Source organism: Alexandromys fortis, unplaced genomic scaffold (assembly GCF_014885135.2).
Source record: "Alexandromys fortis isolate MF-2015 unplaced genomic scaffold, M_Fortis_MF-2015_v1.1 scaffold_8_1_9099942, whole genome shotgun sequence".
NCBI classification, from domain to species: Eukaryota; Metazoa; Chordata; class Mammalia; order Rodentia; family Cricetidae; genus Alexandromys; species Alexandromys fortis.
In genome coordinates, this window is record NW_026067898.1 from 6,873,616 (window position 1) to 6,895,983 (window position 22,368).

Sequence of the window (22,368 nt, forward strand, 5' to 3'; positions counted from 1 at the left end):
GGTGTTTTAGAGCTTATTTTTCCTGGTGATTAGGGTTAGAATCCCTTCGATGGAAGGTTATTAAGCAGTCTACTGATAAAGATAGCTCCACTGATAAAGATAGCTCCGAAGGGTAGCACCCACCCCCTTCTTCCTTTGAGGCTCACCCGCACTTCATATCATTCTGAAAAGCAATCTTTTAAAGATTTTTTAAAATATTTATTTCCAGTGTTCTGTCTGCATATATGCCTGCAGGCAAGAAGAGGGCACCAGACCTCATTACAGATGGTTGTGAATCACCATGTGATTGCTGGGAATTGAACTCAGGACCTTTGGAAGAGCAGACAGTGCTCTTAACGGCTGAGCTATTCCTCCAGCCTCTGAAAAGCAACTTTTTTATTGCTGTAACTTATTTTTGAAATCCTAGGGGTTGATTTAGGGCCTCATATCCCAGACGAGCGTTTAAGCACAGATGCAGAAGCCAGCCCCTGAAAAAGACTTCATAGCCTCCGTTCTTGGTGGATTTGGCTCTATAGCTGGGGCTTTGCTCTTTCTGTCCTGGAATTCTCAACAGGTATCCCAAAGGACTAGCATGGCCTTCTCACACACGCACCGTCACACAGCAGTGACGTGTTTCAGTGACGAGCTGCTGACATGTACATCTGACTGAGTCACTTTACCGCCCGACGCAGCAGAGATTCCTTCTGGTTTCCACTATCACCAACTTTCTCTGCTTGACAGGAACTTGGTTTTGTTTGTACTGAGTGTTTCCTGGGAGCCCACTGGGAGGAGCACAGGATGGCAGTGCTTGTGTCTACATTGCTAATTATCATCTATTTGTAAGAGATGGGAAAACAGGACCAAGAAGGGGTGTGGTACTGTCCATGAAACCTGCTCTTGGGGTCACCGGAAGATTCCAACATCAGCAAGCTCTAAAAGGCTGAGCTGTTGGGCAGAGGCCAGGCACTGCGGTGGGCACACCACATGTCTCTCAGGATGGCAGGGGCATGGCAGGGCAGCAACTGTGACCCTTTACTGTGGGAGTCTTCTTTGGAGTTTACTACAGGGGAAGCCCTGGTTGGGTGAGTAACCCGATTACATCAAACATCTCACACGGAACCTTTATTGCCTGGAAGCCCAGAATTACGATAGAAGTGACACAGCAGGATTTCCAAGGGAGACTCCAGCCGAGACGGTACCTGAGGTGGGGGAACCCTCAGAGGGCATTCGTAATGAGAACGGAGGCTGCTTCCAGCTCTTTCTGACATGCTGGTGGAACCATGTTACTTGCCAACGCAGGTCAACCACCCAGTGCACGCTGCACTACCTTAGACTCTTCCCGACGTCGATCCTATCAGCTAGAGATCGTGACTTGTTTTTCTTCCACCGTCCCCCAAATGCCACACAGCACTCTATTCTTTAGTGAGCCGTTTACTAGCATGGTAAAGAAGGAAGCCTTTCTGACCCACAGTAAGAACGGGAATGCTACTTTCTAGTGCCACAGCTGAACACAGTAGGATTTATTTTTAAGATAAAAGGTTAAAAAAAGAAGGTTATATTTTGATAAATCACACCTTGGAATAAGTTGGTAAATGACTGAAGTATACAACTTTAATTTTTTTTTTACAGCATTAAAAAAATAAACACAAGAGAACAAACACCCTAACAATCTGACCTAGCTGCTGGAGGCTATGCCCGATGTGCAGGGTCTACATGAGAAAATCTGTTAGCTGCACACTGCTTACAAGAGAATTCACAGAACACCAACTCTGCGGGGTGTCTGTGAATAGGCACTTCCATTGTCTGTGCTCAGTATTTCCCCAGTTTTTGTGGGCAGCCGTACTTACCTTGTCACAGAGTTTCATATCTCAAACACAATCATGTTCTTAAAATAACCCCGCAAGTCTTCCTTCTCCCGAGCCTGCAGCGGTATGGTCAGGTGGGCAGTTTTTACAAACGCTGCTCTGTTGTGGCCCTGGTCAACCTGCATCTCTGCTAGGTCACAGAGACCTCGACATGCAGCCTTCGGTTCCTACTGGGTGACCTCAGAATTCCCTTTTCTGGGGCAGCCGCTCAGAGGGACTGGCAGGGACTGTGCGTTTTCAAAGCACGCATGCATGTTCGTTTCTCATCCTCAGGAGCAAATGTGGCCGTCAATCACCTCTGCTGAGCTCACAGTGGGGGCCCGGCAGGGAGAAAAACCTCAGCTTCACATTCCCCCCCAACTTCTGTCGGACTCTCTAGCCACACCATACCTTTAGTTCCCGGGGTCCGTGTGCTCCTGAGTTACTCCTTCTAGAAAAGGAAATGATACAATCCACTTATTAGACTTCCAGACACGACAATGGAACTTGTTATCAAACGAGGAATGTTATCTTTCCCCCTCTTTTCTAAAATCGTGTAAAAATAACTCTAAGTTTCTTTTTCTGATGCTGAGATGGGGTGAACCTGCTAAAGTTTTTAATAGAACTTAACAACCACATATGTAAGAAATCCTGCCTGAGTGAGGCTATACCACTACATACGACTTCTTATTTTTATACATACCAGTTTCTTATTGCAATTCATATTTACTGACACTAAACTGAGGAAAAGGAGATCCTCAATTTTCAAAAAAATTTCATGTAAGAAAACATAACTTCTTAGTGTTCTTTAGCAATCTAAACCAAAGATCAACATATAGAAACTGTTTAGAATTGAATGTTGCAAACTGAAAAACCACTTAGGGAACTTGTTGAGAAATCTCTATCCACCACATTGCCAACTGGTGCAGCCACTCTGGCAATCAGTGTGACTTCTCCAAAAGCTAAAACCCCATCCCCCTTACGACCCAGTGATCCCGCTCCTTGGCATGCGCCCCAAGAACTCGGCATCCTATTCCAGACACTTGCTTAGCCATGCTCACTGCTGCTCTATTCATAATAGCTTGGAAGCTGAAGCAGCCTAAATGTCCTTCAACTAACAAAGGGATAATGAAAATGTGTGACGTAGGCACTGTGGAATATCATTCAGCAGTAAAGAAAGATGGAATCAAGAAACTTGCAGGTAAATGTATCAAGTGAGGTAACCCAGACCCGGAAAGACAAAGGCCCATCTATCTTCTCTCTCATCTGAGGTCCCAGCTCCAAGTCTGCAGAGGTGGGTATATGACCTAGAGTAACGTTAACTTCCAGGCCTGTGTGCACAGTGCCTAGTCTCGGCGGCTGAGAATGCCGAGGAAGAATCCATGGCCCTTGCTTCTTTCTTGTCTCCGGAAACCCACACCTGCCAAGTTTGGCTGAGCGCTTGGGGTGAACCCTCACTTATTCCGGACACAGTGGTAGCAGCCTTTCTGAGAGGGTGAAAACACTCCCTATTTATTGTTTTCTGTGAGCAGTGAAACCTTTAATGTCACCCCTACCACACACACACACACCCCACCCCTACCACACACACCCCTCACCCCTACCACACACACAAACACACACATCACCACTACCCCCTCCCACTAGCGCATATGCACACATACACACCACCCCTGCCCCCCACCCCTACCACACACACCCCACCCCTACCACACACACCCCTCACCCCTACCATACACACAAACACATACACACACCACTCCTACCCCTCCCACTAGCGCATATGCACACATACACACCACCCCTGCCCCCTACCCCTACCACCCACCCACCCACCCCCACACACACACCCCAGAATCGGAGCCTTAGCTGGGTGGGATCTTGCCTGTGACAGTACACGGTACAGTCAGGGGCTTCTCTTTAAGGGCTCCAGTTCCTTTAACAGCTACAGTCTTAGCACAAGTCCTGGCTGCAATCGTAAGATGTTTCCTCTCCCACTTGTTGCTTCACTGCAGATTTTCAGAAGAGTGACCAGCAAGAACTATTTCACACAAGTCCATGTCGGGAGGGCTTGAAATTCCCATTACTAAAATTAGCCCATTGCTTTTAAATTCAGCTTCATGCAAATTCTCAAACACAGGTGGGATGCAGTCAGTTTCTTTTCCAGAACATCACATGACTAGCCTGCAGGCCAGCTGCTACCTAGTCCTCAGGAGCTAGTCTCTACTGTCTGCATTATATTGGCATTCTTATATTTTACTCCAGTCTTTGGGATAGGGTCTCACTATGTAGCCTTGGCTGGCCTGGAACTCACTAGACCAGACTGGTCTCGAACTCTATAGAGATCCACCTGCCTCTGCCTCTGCCTCCCCAAGTGCTGGGGTTAAAGTTACTCAACTTCTCTCTGCTTTACCTTCCAAGCTCCTCCTGGAACAACCTGTTAAACTCTGCCACTAACGACTATGACTTTCCAAAAGAGTTCCAAAATCTTCCAAACAATGTCATTGTGTGCTCAACTCCGTGACCCTACGGGAGCCATTTCTGCTCAAGCCATCGCAGCGCCTGTGCAGACTGAGGAAGCAGGCTCAGTGAGCACACTGGAAAAGCTGGACAGCAGGAAGGCTTACATACGGCAGCTACGAAAAAGGACCAGCCTCTGTGTGGGCCGGCGAGACAGCGGATTAAAAACTGGAAGATGGGGGCTGGAGAGATGGCTCAGTGGTTAAGAGCACTGCCTGATCTTCCAAAGGTCCTGAGTTCAATTCCCAGAGACCGCATGGTGACTCACAACCATTTGTAATGGGGTCTGGTGCCCTCTTCTGGCCTGCAGGCATACATGCAGTGAGAATACTGTATACATAATAAATAAATAAATCTTAAAAAAAAGAGAAAAAGACGTGGTGGTACACAGAAATTTAAAAAAAAAAAACTGGAAGATGTTGAATTTTATCTCTAACTATGAGGATAAGCCAAAAGTGTGAGGCAGAGGGTGTTTCCTTTGTCTAAAAATGTGCTATTTTTGCCCAGTATAAACACCTGGACTGGAGCATTTTTGAAAGGGAATTCAATCATAACTGTAGTGTTAGAGCCAGACAGCCTGTAAATAATTTCAACCGGAAAAGTGAGCTGTGTACAGGAAGTAAGTCTGGGAAGAATGAATCTGCTGGTAACAAATCCTCAGCTTTCTTTACTTCAAGTCTTCGTTTCCCACAGCGAGCTCTGCCTCTTAATAAGCATGGCTCCAGGCTCACAGAAAAATCACTGGCTCAGCTTGTCTGGGAAGACCAGTTGCAATTTTATTTTATTTTTGCTTTGTTTGACAGGATCTCACCGCTAGGCTGGCCTCAAATGCACAGCAATCTTCCTGCCTCAGCCTCCAGAACATTGGGATTTCAGACATGATATGCCACACCTGATAGGTTCCTAATTTCTATTTTTCATTTCAGAAGGAGTCCAGCTTCTATCATAGTCTGTTGTGATAACTGCTTGTATATCATATTTTTGGATTGGCCATTATGTTTCTATATTTATAAATAAAAAAAAGTTCATTTGCTCAAAGCCACTGATACTATTTAAATTTAAGTCAGGTGTGCTAGCCTAGACCTATATTCCTAACCCCTGGCAGGTAGAGACAGGAGGCTCAGGGGTTCTACGTCAGCCTATTATTACATGACAAATGACAACCCCATGTAAAAAACCAAAACAATTCCTATAAATGTTTAAATCATTGACACTTTATAATCCCCAAAATGCTGACAAAATTACCAACAAGTTTTGGCCTAGCAGCAAATCCATAGCACTCCACCCTTCCTAGTACAATGTCTCCGCTGTGTCACTGTGGCGGCGGTGGCATCGATGGCGGGATTGCGCGTGTAGCTTGTTTCACTACTCTAAGACGCAGGCGGCTGAAAGGAACGAACACCTTTACTTATGCCGCACTGGGAAGAGACCGCCAGTCAGCCTGGTTCACCCACCTGGCATGTTTCTACTCCCAAAGATATTAAAATGTGAAGATACGTATCTCAAAAATCAACGAAACAGGCCGCTTATTTCAATTCTGAACACCTATTACTATTTCTTCACTCTCGTCTTTCACATAAATAAGTCATGGTTTAGTTATGCAAAGCAAACTTTATTTCTGCTATGGATGACAACATATTTCTCTATGAAAGGTTTATTTCTGCTGTTCACAACAACATATTCTTCCAGGAAACAATTGCTATATTAGTTTACCAGGACGGTCGGACAGAAATACAAGTCAGAAATCCCAGGAAGCAATGGTGTGCAGACTATCAGATATGTGAAAAAAAGAAAAAAAAGCTGTCAACTGTCCACAGGGAGTTCGTCCAGTCACATGTTTCAGTCAGTCAGCTGAGGACTATGTCATTAGTTAGTCTCTGTTCTGTAGAAAGAACACAATACAGGTAAGAAGATCATCACCTGGAAGGGAATAGCTTTCGTAGTTAGTGTTCCCAAACTGTCGGGGACTCGCTAGCTTCTACACAGCCAGTCTGAGCCGTTCAATCATAAACGCCACCAAGTAAACAAAACCAAACTTACTCAGAAAGATGGAGCCCGCAGGGACTGGATTTCTAGAGGGAAAGTTCTGTGAATTAACTTAGAACAAGATGCTGTGAAATATTAAAATTTCTATTTGCCTCAAATAGAAAGAGAAAAAAATTATAAACACAAAACTTATCTCCAAATAAAGTTCAACTACATTCAACATTAACTCTTAACCAGATTCTTATTTCTTAGGTGTGGCTCATTTAGTCCCAGGTGTATTCCTGGAAACAAAAGCAACCAGCATTCAAGAGCCCTTGTACCAACCACACCAAAGAAGTTCTTCCTGTTACAGCCATGGAAAGTGCCGGGGTCTACCACACTACTGTGCTGAACCTGAAAACGAGATCATCACTGACAGACAGGCTCTCACAATGTCTTCCAGGCTGGCCGTCCACTCTTGATTTACTTGACTCTCCGGCCTCAGTCTCCCAAGAAGGGCAACTATAGGTTCAGGCCACCAAACTTGGCCAGTATAATTACTTAATGCAACCCAAAAGGTAGAAAGTTTCACTGTGATAGCCGAGGTAAACAGAGGGTGGGTAGCAAAAATCAATGCCATGGTGCATCAGAAGACACCCAAATTGTAGCTATGTCTATCCTAACCACGTTACCATTTTCAAGTTATAGGACCTCTTTTGACTCTGCCCTGAAAATGTATCTTGATTCAATAATGAGAAAGGGCCAGATTCCTGCTGTTCTGGCTAGTCATGCCGACAGCTGTGCGGTTCCTCTGACTGGGAAGCCAGTTGAGCGCACAGCAGCGTGAAGAAGCTGCCATAGTTTAGAGCTTGGGTCTCAGCGTCCCAGGGGCCTGGGAGGTAGTTGTGCACCATCCCTGGACGGGAGGACATCTGAAAGGCTGTGCTAAAGCCACATGTGTCTGAGTCTGAGTCCCATTTACAAAGCCTTTATTTTGGTCTATCAGGGATGCTGCTGTCTCCGGGCCTCACGGCAGATCTAGCAGAAAACCAGGCCTCTGACGTGAAGGGATCTACACAGACTTAAGTATTAGAGGTGGATCTAGTCCAAGTCTGCTGCAAGCTCGTTCACACTCTCTAACGCTCTCCCCCCACACCCACGCTAACCTCAGCCAGCATTTCTGCTCCAGTATCCCGAGTGCTGAGATTATAGGCCAACAATTCCCTTTAAAATGTAAATTATCATTGAGAAAGGCTCAACTATGAGAGTACTTCATGCATTTTCTTGTACTAGGAAGTTAATATTATTGCCCCTTTAGAGGACAAAGATATCCTGAACAAAAACAGTCATTGTCACTGATATGCTGAAACATTTAGACATAGGGTAAGTGTAATCTTTGCAGAACATTTTTATTTCTGTTTATTTAAACAGAATTAAATTAATATTTTTTAGTAAGCAAAATTTGCTTGCTAATTCTCTTTCAATGGTAACTTAATATTTTTAGAGCTAAACTGGCAAGTGTTTGAAGTAATGAGTGTAGATTTTGTCATTAAATAAGACATTCAAGAGCATTTTTAAGGTGGGCATTTCTCACTGCCAAATGACTTCTATGAGGGAGGAACTAACAACTTGCTTTGCTTTACAAAAGCAGGGTCCTCAGTGGTGAGGCCTACAGTGATTAATTCTGACAGCAACGAACCGGACACAGCTGACACGTAGCAGGGCCGGGGAGGTGATGAGTGTAGGAAACAGGAAAGAGATTGTCCTGGAAACTCAGAATTCATTAGAGTAAAACAATCTAAAGATGACGTCTCCCTAAAGTCATAGCTAAAACCCACCACAGGAAAAGACTGAGTTTTAAAAATGACTCAATACAACAATGAATCCCTGTGTTGTTCAGTATTCGTGAGAAAGAAGGGTTTAGCACTGGTCAGAGTTCTCTAGAAATACATAGATGCACGTAAGTTTGAGTTCAGAAAGACACCAATATTTAGGTTTAAAAGGTCTAAATATATATATTATTCCATACTGTTTCTTGTTAGTAGGAAGTCAGAAGATTACTTTTTAAAGACATATCTATTATTAAGTATTTATGTGTCTGTCTGTGGGTGTGTATGCAGGACTGAATGTGTGCAGAGTTCAGAAGAGGGCACTGGATTGCCCTAGACCTTTAGGTACACAGAGGTGGCTATCAGCAGCCTGACGTGAGTCCCCTGGAAGAACAGCAAGCACCCTCAGCAGCCAAACTCTCTTTCCAGCCCTGACTTTAAACTATTTTTTTTTAAATTTAACTAATATATTGGCCAGGCAGTGGTGCACACCTATAATCCCAGCATTTGGGAGGCAGAAGCAGGAGGATCTCTGCATGTCCGAGGCCAGCCTGAGCTACAGAGCAAGTTCTAGGACAGGCTCCAAAGCTACAGAGAAACCTTGTCTCGAACCACCCCCCCCCCCAAATAAACAAACAAATAAATAAATTACAAAAAAAACTTGGCTTTATTTATAGGGTTTAAGCCAACATGGTTTTAACTAGCTTCTAAAGTCCCCAAAGGAAAATCACAAGTAAAGTACTTACAGACATTATTCCTGCTAAACTCCTTGGCTAGCAGGTAAGAAAGACTTACCAAGACTCAGTAAGTTCTCTGCCTCTTTTTGGGTTCCTCCCGTGGGGAATCGGCCAGCATGACTTTCAGTCTGACCCCGTTCAGAATCTTCCCGTGCAGGGTTGTGATTGCATCGTTGGCACTTATCCTATCTGCGTACTTGACGTAGCCCACGTTTTTTCCTGACACAAGGTAAACTTCGATCAGGTTACCGAAACGGCTGAAACACAGTAAAAGACCCGAGCATCAGAAATAGACGGACGTGCTCAGGAAGTTTTAAATACAGCAAGTTCTTGACCCTTCCCCAGCGCCTATGGCCAACACCCGGCTGCATCAGGTACTCTCTTAGCTCTGCCAGGGGGCTCCCTTCTCTCCAACAGCCTCTTCATCTTTTCCTCACTCCAACATGCTCTTCCCGCCTCTGTTTACTGCACGGCTGCCCTCCCTCCAAACTCTAATGCTTTCCTCAGGTTACCCCATGGCTGCCCTCCTTTCCAACTCTAACGCTTTCCTCAGGTTACCCCATGGCTGCCCTCCCTCCCCACTCAGGTTACCCCACAGCTGCCCTCCTTTCCGACTCTATTGCTTTCCTCAGGCTACGCCAAGGCTGCCCTCAAGGGTTCCACTTTGCCTCCCAGGTGAGCATGAACTTAACTTTCAGGACAATAATAAAATGTTTGCTTACGTCACAATTAGCACCCCAGTCCAGGGGCTGCCTGGCACAGAGAAGCGGCTCAAAAACAAAACCAAACCTAAAGCTAAATTAATCAGTTACATGACGGTCGACATACTATCACTACATGCCTGATACTGTGTGGATCTTGAACATGCTCTTATCTGCTTACCTCACTAATATTCTTTGAAGGCAAAAGGAAAATGTCTTTTTAAAAAAAACGCTAGGGGGCTGGAGAGATGGCTCAGAGGTTAAGAGCATTGCCTGCTCTTCCAAAGGTCCTGAGTTCAATTCCCAGCAACCACATGGTAGCCACAACCATCTGTAATGAGATATGGTGCCCTCTTCTGGACTGTAGGCATACAAGCAGGCAAAACACAGTATATATAATGAATAAATGAATCTTTAAAAAAAAGAACGCTAGGGTAAAAAAAAGGGTAGGGTAGATATAGTTATATTAAAATAAGAGAAACTGGCATTTCCCCCTCCCCTTTCCTTTCTACACTTATTACATATTATCCCCTATAACCAAGTGATTTGCTCTACACGACATAATCCTCAGGAGCCAATCAAGATCTTTAGCAAACGTTCATCCGCCTGGATCACAACACGGGGAAAACGGAATGCGCAGACAGGCCTATGCGAGCATCTTCTCCCAAGGGACGAGGGATCTGTCCAGTCTACACCGCAGTTCTTAAAGACCATCCTGCGTGTCTTATGTCTTCAAAACGGGGGGGTGGGGGGAACCAGGAAATTCTGGTAGAGGTTAGGATCTGTGCCCAACAAAGGAGTGAATTTTTTTGAAATTTCTGCCCTGGCAATGCTGAAGCACACATGGGCAGCCCATATATGGCGGTTCTGTTGAACTCTTCCTTATTGGGTTTCATTCATGGTCTAAGCTGATGAGGACAACTGATCGACCAGGTCTCTTCCTCAAGAGGGCACCAGATCCCATTACAGATGGTTGTGAGCCACCATGTGGTTGCTGGGATTAGAACCGCTGAGCCAGGGGGGTGCAGCAAAGGAAATGATGTAAATTGAAAAGACCACTAAGGAGTCTTTAAAACCTCAGAACAGACAGTTTCTCAGTGGTGGGATTAAGAGAACAGTGGTTACTTGCTTAAATGCATCGAATGTACTTGTTTTTACCTACCGACGTGTGGCTTTGTAGAAGCGAATCTTACCAGAATATATCCTCCAGCACGTCTAATGGCAAAGGATGAGGATTAAACACGATAAAAAGTCTCTCTTTCACGGGCGTTTCGGGAGGGGCTTTCTTTTTGCACGACGGGAGTGCAACATCTGTCTGGATTTGCGGCACCTGTGACCCAGAACTTCCTCCGAACTGCTGCGGAAGAGCAGGCACAGAGAGGAGAGAAATAAGATCGCTCTTTGGGGATTCGGGGCCCAGAGCTAAGATGTACGTCACAGCCCCATGAGGTCTTTACAATAAGTTCTGAAAATGGTTTCTTTGTTAATAAACAGATATCATATTTGCTGACCGCATCACAGAGGTCACATTCTCACACACTCACCAGAAACTGCTGCTGACTTGGGTCACTCCACACCATTGACGTGAGCTGTGACGTCACCATCTGGGTGGCCATTTTTCTGATGAGACTGGAAAGAACAACCAACAATTTACAGAAAACTAGGAATAGTGACCATCTTAAGGGTGACTTGCTTGGTGTGACCTCCTCACCCGAGGTTAACTGTTTGTTCCTAGTCAACAAGCCACTGTCCTGTCCACCCACACTAGCACATTCCCGGAATGCTACTTACTCTGCCGCGTTACTTCCGTCATCCAGGAAGGAGACCCCTAGCCGATTCCCAGGGGGGTACTGGAATCCGTGCAATTTGTATTTTGCATAAATAGCAGATGCTACATTAAAATACTGAACCACACCATGACCTGAAATAGAAAAAGCAGAGATGGAAAAGGTAGAAGATGGCGGGTATCCATAAGGCTCAAGTTACAATGGACTTGAAGGTGAAAAATACAGAACTCTGATGATCACACAACTAATAAAGATGAAATCCAAGGGAACAGAGGGCAAAGCTCTGTTAAACACACATGCAATATTATCTGTAGGCATTAAAGTGTAAGTCAAATTTTGGTCAAACAGAAACATAGTACTTTAAGAAAATATGGTCCCAGCATATATTTCATCCAATGAATTGAATTTTAAGACACCCCCCCCCCCCCCCCCGTTTCTCAGCAGGAACTCGATATGTAAGCCAAGCCAGGGCCTTTAGTTTACAATCCCACTGCCTCTGTGTCCCAGTGAGGACTGGGACTACAGGCACTCACCACCAGGCCCAGCTTAAAAATTTTAATAGAATATCAATATACATAAAAACCAGAACTCTTTTTTTTTGTTATTGTTTTAATTTTTGTTTTTCGAGACAGGGCTTCTCTGTAGTTTTAGAGCCTGTCCTGGAACTAGCTCTTGTAGACCAGGCCGGCCTTGTACTAGAGATCCACCTGCCTCTGCTGGTGGGATTAGAGGCGTGCGCCACCACCATCTGGCAAAAAGCGGAAATCCTTAATTCATTGAAATGAGGAGTTTCCCGTTAGTTACACTGTACACTTAGCTGGCTGAGACATCAGAGGAAGGTGGTGTCTGAATCTGATACATCTTATTCTGCAGCAAATCTGAGATGTACAGAGATGCATAGCCCTTAGGACGCAAGAGAGTTTAAGAAAAGGAGACTTGGAGGGTGCCTGGGGAGGAAACCTTAAGCATTTTTTAACTTTGCTAGCATCAATCCAAAGGGTAAAAACAGACCTAGACTGGGCACTGTTGTTCAACAGTGGGATAGAGAGTCCTTTATTTTGTGAGTTAAAATATTTTTACAGCGAATGACTTTTATAAAGAAGATACATTCTCGGGAATTTATTTACAAAGGTATCCTTGGATTTAACTATAAAGTAGAAAAAAAGGATCTGGAGAGGGTAATGGGTAGTAATGAGATTAAAGTACATGGTATACCTAAAGAAAACCATCTTTGTGAAAATAATTACTGTACAGTAAACATATGTATGTTTAACAAAAGAACAAAAATTAACTAGAAAAAAATAAAATATAAACTTCTTGGAACATAAACAGTAGAAAAATGTGTCATAGATAAAAACAACAACAACAGAAAAAAAAAAACAGTAAACTTAACAACAGCAAAACCATCATCTTACCGTAATTTGAGTACGGATCTCGCTGAACCTCACAATACTCCAGGCCTGGGACTATGTCAAAAATGCTGAAGAGCTGCTCCTCTGTGAAGGGGACGCGCGACACAACTGACAGGCGCTTGGACACAGCTTCCTGGCCTCTGTCACTCTTGCCAAAGCTTGAAAACTCGGACTGTTGTTCTCCAACTACACACACACGTAAATCGTTACATTTGTATACACTGTTGTTCTCCAACTATACACACACGTAAATCGTTACATTTGTATACACTAAAAATTCATGTAGCCATTTTGCACACGGCTATTTCAAGTGTACTGTGCCAAACAAAGACACTGTATTTTGTGGTATTCTTTTTTAAAACACACTTTTAACTTTAGCCTTTGAGAATTTCATATATGTATGCAATGCATTCTAATCATATCTATTGTCCCTACTTTGTAGCATTGTAATACTTATTCTACAATCATAAAGAACATGTGACCAGAGAACAGACAACTTCACCCACTTCTCTACTAAACTTCAACACAGAACAACTACAGGAATGTCTAGTTAAATACCACAGGATGGAGTTGAGTATACAAAACTGTGAAATATGGCAAGAATTTTATCTGAAAAGTTTTGCCAGCGACAACCAGGGACCTTGCTTTCACCACTTCCCAGCAGCCTCTTCTAGCTTCTACTCTTGCCAGTCTCCCTTCTGTAAGCCAAACTTTAGACAGCATACTGCACATACCTGTGCAACATATTTGCACTTTTGGTTGGCTGCACAAAGGCAGAATTCACACACACACACACACACACACACGTAGTAGTGACACAGGTTAGTATGTAGATAATGTGTAGCTAGCCAGAGAAATCTATATTGGACATAAGTTAAACAAAATAAGGGTGAAGTATTAAGGATATTAGAAGTTCTGACAACTTCTCAGGAAGAACAAGACAAACTACATCTAAGATTTTCACTCACTTGGTAAGATTTTCAGGTTGCTGACGAAAGAACGATCTGAGAATGAAATTAGATCACACACTCAACTCAACGCTGCTAACGCAGAGGTAACGGCGGTCCACTCACCAAAGGGAAGCAGGTTTACTCTCGGTTCATGGCCCAAAGCCTCCTGCCTAATGCTACCGTAATAATCTTGCTCCGAGGACTCGGATACTTTATTCTTAGGTTCAGCCAAGAGCGCCCTGAAACCTGAAAGTGAGAAGCCATGAATTTTCAAGCTTCATAGCAAATTTAACATATTTGGACTTAAGGATCTGACCTAGTTTTAGAAATACAACTATACAAAACAGAATCTACATGGTGGCCACCTCCATCAGCCCAACTTCTTCATTTCATGGTAAAGAACAAAAAGTAAATGAGAAAACCACAAACAAAAACAAGCCGAGAACCCTCCGCACCCCCCCCCCCAGTAAAGGTCATCAACACAGACGAGAAAGGTCAGCAATGCTGTACCCCCCCCCCAAAAAAAAAGATGGCCATCATCCACTTGCAGTTTCTTAGAACTAAAACCTCACTGGGCATCTTCACATTTAACCTTATACCAACCTGCCTCCTTTATATGCGCTTAGTATGGTACTCTGCACGTTAACTTCTCTGCCTGTTACATCTTTAATCACGACAGTTGTGTAACTGGTCCCCTTGTTCTAGACTGACAGTTCTTACTTAGGGGTCCAAGAATTAGCTTCAAACAGTGGAAGAGGGAGAGACAAGTCACTGAATGCAGACTGCCAACACCCACACGAAAGCCAGGGGAGTCCAGGCATGCCTATAATTCCAGCATCAGGGAGGTAGAGGCAGAAGATCAGGCTAGCCAACTGGTGAGCTAGGTTCATGACACCCCACACCCTCCCTAAGCCCCCTACAAAACCTCTAAAACAAAATGCTTATCCATGCTATGCAAACATGGGTGTATGTCAAGGGGTCATGGCATTCACGTTGCTCAAACGGCGCGAGCATGATAGACTGGCTGGAGGAGCTTCTGGAGGAGTTACGGCTGCCTGAGGGATGGGAGGTGATGGAAAACAAGACATACCTCTTGTTTCAGCCTTTAAAAGTGTTCTTCTATTATTTATTTTCTAGGTTTTAGCCAATACAGACACACAGGTTTCCATCCGGGGCTACCAGTCACCTCATTCCTATCTTCCTCTCGGCATGCTGAGGAGCACACCATAGGGAGCCGATTAAGAAGAAAACTGTGCTGTGGACTTTAGAAGCACCTAAGAATTCTACAGATCAACAGCAACTCCTTCCTGGAGATACTGATTTTTATAACGGTCTAAAGTTCAGTAATTTATCAAACCTCTCATTTCTCAAAGTCAACTTTATGTATAATGTCAAAGTGTGCAATAATTTATCACTATAGCTTCCAGATAATTATCTGTGATAACGAATCTCACCAACCCAATCTTAACTTGTATGTTTGTTAGTGTATTAAATCCTGGTTAGGGTTTAGCTGAATAGGAACAAATACAAAGAATAAGATTTGCTGGGCACATGGTATATGCCTATAAAGCCAGCACCCAGGAGGCTGAGGCTGCAGGAAGACAAGTTCAAGGTCAGGTTGGGCTATATAGCAAGATCTACCTTAAGAAAACAACAAGGAAAAATGTTTTTAAAACCAAAAAGGGTCAATCAATTTTTAGTACTTTAAATTACAAACTAATTTTTTAAAGCCCCAAGCCTATGCAAATAACAAGCCCGAATATGCCCTGTGCTTACATCCTGACGGCTCTGCCACCAGGATAGCTTCTGCGCATGGCTGATTCCTAAGTCCAAACCTTTCCCTCCTTGAATCACATGGAAATACTCACTACTTATTTAACTTTAGCAAAAATCTAGTCAAAGACTCCCTTACTTATAATATTGAGAATTCTTTTTTTAAAGGCCTTTTAGCAAGGTTAAAGAACAAACAAACAAACAGATCTGGAGCTGGAACGATGCTGGCACAGTGGTTAGGAACACATTTGCTCTTACAGAGGACCTGGGTTCTGTTCCCAACACACACAGTGGCTCACAACCACCCGGGACTCCAGTTCCAGGGGTTACGATCTCTTCCTCTGGCCTCTGCAGGCACTGCATCCATGTGGAACACAGATGTGTATTTCGGGCACAACCGCACACATAAAATAAAGCTTTTAAAAAAAATCATTCTTACTTTTATCACAGTTTTCTATTGCCTGGGCGGCTTGGGATGGCTTCAGATAGCGCACGTAGCCCAGCCCTTTGCTCTCCCCCGTGACTTTATTCTTGATGATGCTGCAGTACTCAATATCGCCGTACACCTGCGAGAGGAGAAGAAATGACCTCAGGACGCTCACAACTAGTGACAGAAAAGACACTTCAAATTTAAATTTTTACCTACTCGTGTCTCATGTATAAGCAAAGCAATCCTTCAAGGCTACACCGACATTCTGCACTGTGGATTTCGCAGACAGTGACGCCGAGCCCACAAAACCCACATACCTTGCCTATACCACAGAGAAACGGAGACGGGCGAGAAAGAACTTATCCACACCGTCTTGCTCAGTAGAGGACTATGAGGGCTTTGGAACTGGGATTCGGAGATTCAAATCCTAACTGAGCAACTTAGTAAGTAGGCAGGTGACTCACCTTCTTTTTGCCAGTGTCTTCTGCAGCACTGACCGCAATGGATTGCTAAAGGTTAAATGGACTCATTTGTGTTAAATGCCTAAGCGCATGGGAAAGACCAAATACGCAGCAACGCTAGCTGAAACTGTTTAGGTGTCTCTAATAGTATCACCAACGTCTGGATGCTCTTCTGAGGGGCAGTTCAAAGTCAAACATGATGGTTCCCTCAGATGATTAGTCCCATGTGAGAAACACACTAATGTTTACAGTTGAAGACACATGGGATTATAAACTTATGGCATGTCATTTAGTATGAATTTTACAGAATTCTCTTGTAAATGTTTTTCTTCCCTCTTAGAAAAAAAGAGGTAAACATTTTCTTACTATGGATGAAGTATGGAATATAAATATTTGGAATCTGTTATTCTTGAAGGTTAACTCTCAACAGGAGGGCAAAAGACACATAGAAAACATCTTTTCCTGCTAGCTTTTTTTCTTGCTTGTAACCTACCCTCAACTTAGTGCTAAAAGGTTAAACAGAAGAAAATACCACCACCACCACCACCACAACAACAAAACAACTTAAAACACCGTTGAGTAACTTCTGGGAAAGCCTACATGTAGCCATTGCATACAAAGGCACAAAGATTTAAAATTATCTTCAAAAATCATTTCCTCTGAGCAGTAGCTTAGAGCCGTAATGGCTTCCCTTAAATATGACCTGTGTAGAAGCCAAATTTTAGGACAAAACCACTTGAAGGAATAACCTCCCTCTGAACGAGCACCATGTCAACACAGCACGGGCCATGATAGGCATTAGCCAACACAGCCCCCGCACTGGGGCCTGACTGGGGCCTGACTGGGGCCTGACTCAGGCTTGCGACTCACTCTGCAGAGAGGCAAGAGAGGTGAGGACCAAGAAGTGCTCGGAACTGTAAAGTCTGAGCGCAGGCTCTGGGGGCAGAGCGGGTTTAAATCTTGGCGCCACTGACTAGTAGCTGTGTGGTTTTAATGAAAACTCTCTGGCCTCGCACTTCATTTTCTCAGCCTATGCTGTAGGATGAAGTCTGGGCAGAGGGGATGGTCACCGTTATTGTCCAGATGTTTGTGGCTGTACAGTGTTGAAAACAGAGTTATGATAAGAACACACAAGGACCTTAAATTTTTCCCGCAGGTCTTCTTCTGTATAGGACTTTGGTATCATAACAAAGATTCTTGTGAGTTCTTCATCTTCCACATCTCTGTGACTTCCTGACGATCGGGACTGAGCAATGAAAACCTAAGAAACACACAGAGCCTTCAGGAAAAGGATAACTGTTTCCCTATTCCTTAAGCACACTTACTTTATAATACAAGTATTCAACTCAGAAATGCAATGTGATAGGATCTTATAATTTTTTTTCAAAAAAAGCTTTATTACAGTGATTTAAAAAACTACAATACCAATCTTTACACCGCTCTTTCCAAACACATTTTGGTTTTTGCACTTTTTCCCTTTTGTCTTGTTTTGAGACAGTGTCTCCCTATGTAACACTGGCTGTGATTAAACCCTGCATGTAGGCCAGGCTGGCCTTAAGCTCAGAGATCCGCAGGTCTCTGCCTTCCAAGTGCATTCATTTGCATTTCTGACTACCAAGAGCAGGTCACTGTTTGAACGGATGCAGACTTTGTGGTTGGACACAGTGCTGGCATATCTTTCTTTCATGGTCTACCTGTTTGATCAGAGGCTGACTGTACATAAATCAGATTATATGTTCCTCTTTCTCCTAGTCCTGTCAAAGACGCTCCAGACTGAGGGTGTAGCTCAGTGGTAGAGTGCTTGCCTAGCATTTATGAAGCCATGGATCTGATTTTCAGAGCCCCTCTCCCACCCCAATATGTTGAATGTATTTTGAAGCTCTGTTATTGGCTGCATAAGCACACGGGATTGCTATATGTTCATCTTTATGAGATTATCAATTAATATTCTACATACAGATATCTATCTTCACTGATATGAGCTTCTTAAAAATTTCTACAGCACGGTATCTTCAAAGCATTTTCTCTTGTAAACATCACTTAGTTGTGTTTGGTTCATTTTTGTTTTATGGCATCTTCTTCTGGGTGGCACCTGGTCTTCCCGTGGAGCCTATGCTGGCATTGCACCTAAGAACTGCTTGCCTGAGCTTCCTGAGTGCAGGGAGTACAGGCATGTGCCACTATGCCCGGTGGTGATCTTCTCCCTGAGATGCTTGGTTTGTTTAAATTTAATGTAATTATTCATAGAGTTGGGGTTAAGTCTAGACACTCTACCTGCTTTCCAACACTACATTTTTAGACACAGGCAGCATCGTCAGACTGATCTGTCTCTGTGAATCTCCAAAAGCTTTCCACATGCAGATGGAAAATTCACCAGAGGTTCTTCTTTTCTATTGGCAGTTCAATCTTACTAAAACATTATCAGGGAAGTGAATCTGAATCTAATTTGCTTTGTAGTACAATATTTGTTTATCAATTTGTCTTTGTTTTTTTTTTCTATTTCCATAGGAATGTTAAAATCTATGACTAAGGCTATAGACTTGTTTGTGCAGCCATAACCATAACATTCTTAAGGTAATGCCACTTTTTATAATTTGAAATGACACAGATCCCCTTATACACAAGGACTCATGAGGCTTTATGCATGCATACGAGTGTGTGTTTCCTTTAAGGAGGGTAGCATATCACTGAAGTATGTGAAAGCCACGGACAGTGAAGGCGGCAGGAGGCAGAATCTCAAAAGGGATACTGAATAAAAAACAAAAACATGTCACTGTATACTTCGGCGGAAGAGAGCGAGCACTGGACCCAGGGACACAAGAGTTGTCACTCTTGCTCAGAGGACAGCTTGTTAGAGAGGCAAAGGACTCTGCTTAGAAAATGGAGTCAGAAGCCGGGTGGTGGTGGCGGCGGCGCACGCCTTTAATCCCAGCACTTGGGAGGCAGAGACAGGCAGATCTCTGTGAGTTTGAGGCCAGCCTAGTCTACAAGAGCTAGTTCCAGGACAGGCTCTAAAACTACAGGAAAGAAAGAAAAGAAAAGAAAAGAAAAGAAAAGAAAAGAAAAGAAAAGAAAAGAAAAGAAAAGAAAAGAAAGAGAAAAATGGTGTCAGAGGCATGTCCCTAGGTAGTCTATTTTTAGTTGTTTCTTCAATAATTCCCATCCTAGGCCAAGCACTACTGGGGTATGAGTAGAAATGCCCCTTTGAGTCAATCTAGTTGATACATCAATAATGAATATCCAAAGGAAGATACAGGGAAGCAAGAAAATGCATATACTGGAGGAAAAAAAGGGACCGAAGGTAAAAGAAGATCAGAGGTGCCATCAGCTCACAAATTTCTAAATTTTAGAGTCTGAAGTGTCTGTTTACTCTCTGATAAAGGAATGTGTCCGCACAGCACGTGAATCACCTAGGGCGCGCCTTGTTCTCAGTTTCATCCCTTCCCTAGCTGATAACACCGCATCCTGGTGCAGCAGCAGCAGCAGGAGAGACCCCAACCCACAGTCCATGAACACACATACACGGTATTCTTGTAAAACCAAAGTCAGGACTCCCCAACCTCTGTATCGTTTTCTAGCTTATCACAACATAATTTTACTTTGATAAACCTTGTGGCTTTAGGCTGGTACTGTTATATCCCCTGTACTTTGTAACCGTCGCTTCCGCTGACACCCCCCAACCCCGGGCACCCCGACCCCAGGCACCGCAACCCGAGTGCCCTTATCCCAGACACCCCAACCCGAGCACCTCCACCTCACACACCCTAACCCCAGTGCCGCACCTTGATGGGTTTGGTTTTGTAGGGGCCAAGGCACTGCCCGTGCATCTCCTCCATAGCCCGGCAGGCCTGTGAGCTGCGGGCGAACTTGATGAAGGCGACGCCCTTGGACTCCTTGGTGTGTTTGTCGCGCACCACCCAGATGTCCTGGATGTCTCCGAAGGGAGAGAAGCGCTCCCGCAGCACCGACTCGGGAGTGTACTTGCTGATCACTAGGAAGATGCGGCTGTTGGGCGGCTCGTCCAGGCTGTCCACGCCGGGGCGGAAGCCTCCGCTGCCCGCGGAGCTGCTGGCGTCGTCCATGGTGCCCCACGTAGGAGAGGGAGCCTGGCCAGCTCGGTCCGCCCGCTCGCCCACCAGCCCGCCGCGGCCGGTGCACACCTCCGCTTCCGGAAGAGCGCGGAGCCCAGAAGCAGGTGCCGTCCCCGGTGAGCAAGTCCGGCTTCCGGGAACCTTCTGCAGCGCCCCCTGGCGTCACGGTGGACTCTGAACAGCCCCAAATCTCAGTCCCTGTGCAAACCGAGCTGCCTTGTAGCCAAGAAGACACCACCTACCAGATGCTTAAGCCTTTCCAAAGCTGGCGTCTGCTTTCTTCTAAGCCAAAAATGGTGTCGTTACGAAAAGATTACTCTTCACCTTCGTAAGAGAGAGACTGGAAGTGGTGACGCATGCCTGTAATCCGAGTCTCTTAGGCAGAATTAGTGAATTCGAGGCTAGCATCTGGGCAACACGCTGTCTCAAAAATAAAACAATAACAAAAACACCAAACTAAAAATAATAATAAAAAAAGGCAGACCTAAGGGTCCATCGTGACAGGTACAGAGGACTTGCAACAAGGAAGAGAGACGACTTGGTTCCAGGAAGAGAAGTGGAGGTTTATAACAGGGCAGTATGGAAGTCAGTAGATGAAAAATTACTGAAGATTGGGGGTAAGGGGAACTCTTGTTAGACCTGCTTCACAGAATTCACGCTGCAGGCTGGCCAGAGGGGTAGATATTAACAGCGGTCAGACATCAGGGCAGGAACCACCATGAAACTGATTTATCAGGATTTGTCCTCATTCTGGATGCCCCGAGGACAGAGATCCAGAAGTTGGGGATGGTCAAACAGAAGACTTGGGGGAGCTTGTCTGAAGTTTTGATTTTTGACAAAAAAAAAAAAGTTTTTTTGACAAAAACAGGGAGTCTTTGTCACCATTTTGACCATAAGCTCAATTAGGAGTCACTAGAGACAAAGTCTGTGGTGGTTTGAGTAGAAATGGCCCCAATAGAGTCATAGATTTGAATGCTTGGTCTCTAGGAAGCGGTGCTGCTTGAGGGGATTAGGAGGTGTGGCCTTGTTGGAGGAAGTGCATCATTGGGGGTGGGCTTTGGGAGTTTCAGAGAGCCAAGCCAGACCCTGTGGCCCTCTCTTCCTGCTGTCCAAGGATCTGGAAGTAAAACTCTCAGCTCCTTCTCCAGCACCATGCCTGCCTATCTGTGGCCATGCGTCCTACCATGGTGACAATGGACTAACCCTCTGAAACTGTAAGCAAGCCCCAGTTAACTGCTTTCCTTTATAAGAGTTACCATGGTCAGCGTGTCTCTTCACAGCAATTGGAACCTGACTAAGACAATTAAAACCACAGAGCCTGGTGGCTGCACAGTGTCTTTACAAGCATAGAATCCTAGCCCCATTCTTTAGAGGCCCAAAGTTAAGAGGCTCAGGTCACAGAACCAGGCCCAGGGTGTAACGTACCCCTCTGTTTGAGCTGCTCAATTCCCACAAGCACTTCCAGGAGTGGGGAAAATGGTGGCTGCTCACCTAGGAAGTAGGAGAAATTAGAGGTCCCAGTGAAGTGGGAAATACCCGCTGGCTTTTAGGGCTTGTTAATGAGCCTCAATGAGGAGGTCAGCAGCCAGCTAGAGACAAAGACTAAGTTAGCCTTTACTAGCCCTGGAATGAAATGAAAGAAAGAACCGCAAAAGTGAGCTAGGAGTATAGCTCCTAAAGTGCCCGCATCCCAGCTGTAAGATCTGGCCATCTATGAAGTCAAGCACATCCATATTTGCTGTGCACCAACTGTGGGCCAGGAGCTAGACACTCGGTGGTAGAACAAGAACCATCTTGTCACAAGATTCTGTAAACTCCTTGCGTAGTTCCTGCTCCAGACATGTCAACTGTAGAGTAGAAATAACACTACTATAATTAGTGGAGCAACT

The 22,368-nt window shown here is 44.6% G+C and overlaps 1 protein-coding gene across 2 annotated transcripts; it reads right to left on the reverse strand.

The window, feature by feature from the left end:
* Positions 1-3,680: 3,680 nt before the first annotated feature.
* Positions 3,681-20,575, reverse strand: Rbm45 (RNA binding motif protein 45). 2 transcript variants are annotated; one of them, XM_050120856.1, is made up of 10 exons: positions 20,171-20,575; positions 17,527-17,649; positions 15,937-16,063; positions 13,848-13,970; positions 12,778-12,960; positions 11,367-11,496; positions 11,120-11,204; positions 10,769-10,929; positions 8,933-9,131; positions 3,681-6,225 (listed from the first exon to the last, which is right to left on the reverse strand). In XM_050120856.1, the coding sequence occupies exons 1-9, from the start codon at positions 20,468-20,470 to the stop codon at positions 8,939-8,941; spliced, it is 1,425 nt and encodes a 474-aa protein (XP_049976813.1). In that variant the 5' UTR covers positions 20,471-20,575; the 3' UTR covers positions 3,681-6,225; positions 8,933-8,938. The 2 variants fall into 2 exon arrangements, with proteins under 2 accessions (XP_049976813.1, XP_049976809.1); XM_050120852.1 differs by having other exon boundaries at positions 10,769-10,932; positions 20,171-20,573.
* Between the last annotated feature and the right edge of the window lie 1,793 nt (positions 20,576-22,368).

What these genes read in the sequence shown, in the direction of transcription:
- Rbm45 (XM_050120852.1), bottom strand. Translation starts at nt 20,470, where the DNA reads ATGGACGACGCCAGCAGCTCCGCGGGCAGCGGAGGCTTCCGCCCCGGC. An exon ending in ACAAAACCAAACCCATCAAG is followed by an intron (nt 17,650 to 20,170) that starts GTGCGGCACTGG and finishes TGTGTTTCTTAG; the next exon opens with GTTTTCATTGCTCAGTCCCG. An exon ending in AGTAAACCTGCTTCCCTTTG is followed by an intron (nt 12,961 to 13,847) that starts GTGAGTGGACCG and finishes GTGTGTGTGTAG; the next exon opens with TTGGAGAACAACAGTCCGAG.